A 4440-nucleotide genomic window follows, 5' to 3' on the forward strand; every position below is an offset into this window, starting at 1 on the left:
TCTGTCAGGTCTCATGTTTATGGTCCAACAGTTGACAGTGCATCAGGTGAGCAGCTATCAGAGTGGGACACGGCAGAGAGGTCAGCACGTGGGGGGGGGGGGTGCCCTCAGGTAGGTGCATGTTTGTGGATGTGCCTGGGGCTGCTCTTCAACTCTTGTTTACCAAAACAAAAAACAAGCTGGACAAAATATGCCATTACTTGGTAAGAAATGCCATGTAAATGACTATAACCTTTCTGGAAAGGAATTTGGTATCCACTCTCATAGGACTCTAATATATCTGTCACCTTTGGTCCATTGATTCTACATACAGGAAGATTAGAAAGACATGGCAGGCAGTTTATGGACAACGCAGTTTGCCATGGATTCGTACCTAATCACTATTAATATGACCATTCGACATGGTCCTAATAATCTTATGGTCAACATCATCTTACATAATAATCATTAGTGGATTTCCAGACTCATCAATAAAAGAGTAGTTAAGAATTACCAAATACCCATATATATGTTCACTATAGACTGGACCATAAAATTTACTAATCTCAGTTTGTGTTGATGTGACATCCACATACATGGACATGGACATGAGTATATATTTGTATATATAGCTACAATATATAGCATATAAAGAAAAAAGCTAGGAGGAAATCCAACAAAGTGGTGCTTTGTTTCTTAGTTCATTTCTTTGTTGGAACAAGTTTTCCTGTGTAGTCAAGACTGGCCTCCAACTTGCTATATAGCTCAAGCAAGCCTCAAAGTTGAGATTCTCTTTCCTTAGCCTCCTGAGAGCTGGGTTTACAAGTGTGTGTGGCCATGCTCAGCTCACCAAACTGTTTTGGTGACTTTCATTCTTACCTCTGGATGGTGAGATCATAGCCAGACCTATTTTCATCTTCCTACTTTCCTGCATTTTTCAAATTTTGTACCAGTATTGTTTTCTTTTATGATGCAAATTGTCTCAACTGTAGTAAGATCAATGAGGCGAGGAGTCAGGTGGAGATGTTTAGTAGAGAGCATTACTGTACAAGGAAAGGAATTTTTAAAGAGAGAAAACTGCCTCTTATACCCTTCCTGAGTGAGTGAAAACACAGGATGAACTTGGTCTGAATGGGATAATTCTAAATAGGAAAATGAATGAATAGCATCAGTCCTTCAGTACATGACTCTCTTCTTGCTGATATCATCTATTAATTTTTCCTTTTAAAGCTTCCTGAGTTGACTGAGACTAAGATTTTAGCTGCTTTCCCATGGAGTTCTCAGTCTCCAGAAACAACTACTGTGACACAGAGGACTCATTTTCTGAAGACAGTTTGAACCCTACCCTCTCTGAGGGCTACATCCCTTGTGAGGACACCGTTTCCTGCGAGGACACAACCTTACAGGAAGAAATCACTTTCAATGTGGACGTTTCAGTCCAATTGCTATTGACTAGAGAAGGCAGAGGGGGAATGGAAAGTGAAAATTCACCCTTAAATAGACAAGATCAAATTCAAGACTCCTCGGAGATGGTTTTCATGCAAAGCAGTGCCCTGCCCTGGCATGATCATGATGATATATTGGTGAATGAAGACTACATCTTACAAAGTCTGCTGAATAACCTTCATGGCTATCTACAAAGCCTAAGTGATAATGAAGAAAATCAAACAGATGACAATGAAAATCAAACAGATGAGAATGAAGATAAGAGAGATGACAATGAAAATGAGAAAAGTGAACAAATACAGGAAAATGACAAAGTTGAGGAATCTGTGTTCCCAGAAACATCAGAGGGACATGGTTTCCAGCTGGGCAGCAGCTCCTCGCCACACATGGCTCAGATGAGTCATGGAGAAAGCGATACCTGTCAAGACTCGCCCAGGTGTAAATCTTCAGAGAACAAAGATGTGGCCCAGTTCCCAGAGATGACGCCAATGCTTAAGGGACAGAACCTTACTAAGGTGAGCACAGAGATGCCCCTCAGGAGAGCAAGGGAAAGGCCCAACGAGGGTGCCAGGCTGCAAGAACAGAGCCTTAATATCTTCTGCAAAGTCGGGCTGGACACTGGGTGTCTGGCATGACTAGCAGGGAGAGAGGAAGACAGTAGGACAAGAACTCAGGGAAGAGTTGTGGAGAAAATACCAAGGAGACGGAGGGAGAGGGGGATAGGAACAAGGAGAAGGTCTAATAATTCTGCAAAAAAGTGTGTGGATATGAGTGTGGGTTTTAGCTACTAGATGAAAGCTGAACATATTCACTTAAAGTTGGGCTATTTCTGATAACAGGATTCCAGATGTGTAAATGAATAAATATTGACTCCAGGGTGGTCAGTGGTGCCTGTATGTAACTCAGTCTCCTTTTCTTGGCAGGTGGTGAACCAGGCAATGGGCAACCAAAAGGCAAGCTCTACAGAGGCCTGCTGGACCTCTTCAGTGGAGACAGAAAAGAAGAGTACTTCTTCCAATACACAAACCACAACCTGTGTGAACTGTAGACGCAGCTTCCGCTGGATGAGGAAGAGAGTATGCTGCTGTGTAAGGAGGAGAAGGAATGCTAAGCAGTCCACCCAGAGCCCCTGTCAGTGAGCACCAAAGAGAAGGTGTCCTATTAGAGGCAAGATGATCCAGTAAGAAGAATCCTTCGAGTAATTAGCATAGCCCTATCTCCAGATTGTCAAAACACATACTCAAAGAAGTTGGGGAAACCACACAGTTGTGGAGTTGTGGAACTCGTATTTGAGACAGACTCCCTAGAGATGGTTTCAGCTGGGGTTGGATATAGATAGAGTGACCCCGAAGCCTTCATTTGTTGAAATTTAATCCTCACTGTGAGATATAGAGAAGGCAGACATTTTACATGACCATTGAACACAAGATGTTCACCATGATTCCCATGCCTGCTTTCTTGTGGCTTCTAGAGCTCACTGTCTGGGGTCTCTTGCGGAGTACAGTCCTGCTAGTATATCAGTTAAAAGATGAACTTGAGAATGTTAAAATTGATAAACATTTCTTCTATCTTTGCTTGTAGTCTATGTGTGTCCTTCAAAGTGAAGTGAGTTTCTTCTAAGCAGAAAGGATCTGGGTATTGTTTTATTATCTATTTAGCCAATCTATGTCTTTTCATTGGAGAGTGCAATGCATTTACATTAGAGGTAATTATCAATAAATACAGCCTTACTAAACCAGTTTTATAATTTTTAAATTTTTATTACATTTTCTTTCTTTTTTCCTCACTTACAATCTTCCTTTATCATTAAGTGATTTACTCTAATATTATGTTTTGATTCCTTGCTTATTGCTTTGAGTTCATCTATATAGCCTTTGCTCTGTGATTACCACTAGGCTTACAAAGCAACTGTTGATCAAGGTATTTTGAAAGGATAACAACAAAGCATTATCACAACAAAAGATAAAATATAGTCATAAAAAACTCTAAACCTGTTCTCCATTCTTCCCCACAAATGCATTTCCAATTTTTTATATCTTTCCATATTTCCCATTTTAACATCTTCAAGTAGTTTTATTTTTAGTTGTTTTGTATTTTAGTCTCATACTAAAGATATGAATATTTTATGGACCATGTTTACAGTATTAGAGCACTCTGAATTTGTTTCTGTAGTTACCCTTTTTAGTGATTTTTTTCACCTTCTGATGTTTTCTTCATAGTTATTAAGGTCACTTTATTTGAAGAACTCCCTTTAGTATTCTTATAGAACATGTCTGGAGGAGATATATTGTCTCAGGTTTTGTTTGTTAATAAATGTCTTCTCTCTCCTTCACTTCTAAAGGACAGCTTTACTGCATACAAGAATCTTGGTTGGCAGGCCTTTTTCTTCCACAGCTGTAAAATACTCATGCCACTCTCATCTGGCCTGAAAGGTTTCTCTGGAGAAGACTTCTATCAGAAGACTGAGAAAGACATGGTGTTTGTTTTTCTCATGGTGCTTTGGGAATCTTCTCTTTATCTTTCACCTTGAGAGCTTGATTATAATATTACTTGATTTTTCACTCTATCCTAGTCACCTTCCTTATTACTGAGTCCCTAAGCAACACCCACAAACTTAAAGGAAGAGAGCCTCACTGTATACTTACAGTCCATGGTCAAATGGCTCCAAGGTGGGAGGGCATGGCAGAGGGGCACAGCAGAGGGAAAGTTTCTCACATCATGACAACCAGAAAGCACAACAAAAGTACCAGACGGGGGCGGGGGGCGGGTAGATATATCCTTCCAGGCCATGCCTCTAGTGACACAGCTCCTCCGACCAGACCCCACTTCACAACAGCACTACAGCTCTATCATCTCCCTAATCCAATCACCTGCCAAACACATGAGGCTTTGGGGGCCATTTTATGTCTAAAATATAACATGTCACATCTGGCCCCCAAAAGACCCATGGACATCTCTTTATGCAAAATACATTTAGTCCATCTCTAAGAGTTTTCAAAGTCTTAACAATTTCAG

General features: G+C 40.5%; 1 protein-coding gene across 1 annotated transcript; it reads left to right on the top strand.

Annotated features, from left to right (window-relative positions):
• The first annotated feature begins 1250 nt into the window (after window positions 1-1250).
• On the top strand, window positions 1251-2060 carry LOC101726766 (uncharacterized protein C12orf71 homolog). Its single transcript, XM_004869546.2, has one exon. The coding sequence runs from the start codon at window positions 1251-1253 to the stop codon at window positions 2058-2060; it is 810 nt and encodes a 269-aa protein (XP_004869603.1).
• The last annotated feature ends 2380 nt before the right edge of the window (window positions 2061-4440 follow it).

This window comes from Heterocephalus glaber, unplaced genomic scaffold (genome assembly GCF_053883595.1).
Source record: "Heterocephalus glaber isolate CG9 unplaced genomic scaffold, H.glaber_assembly_v1.0 deba00001444, whole genome shotgun sequence".
Lineage (NCBI taxonomy): Eukaryota > Metazoa > Chordata > Mammalia > Rodentia > Bathyergidae > Heterocephalus > Heterocephalus glaber.

Coding starts and splice junctions, on each gene's coding strand:
- LOC101726766 (XM_004869546.2), top strand. CDS start 1,251: ATGGAGTTCTCAGTCTCCAGAAACAACTACTGTGACACAGAGGACTCA.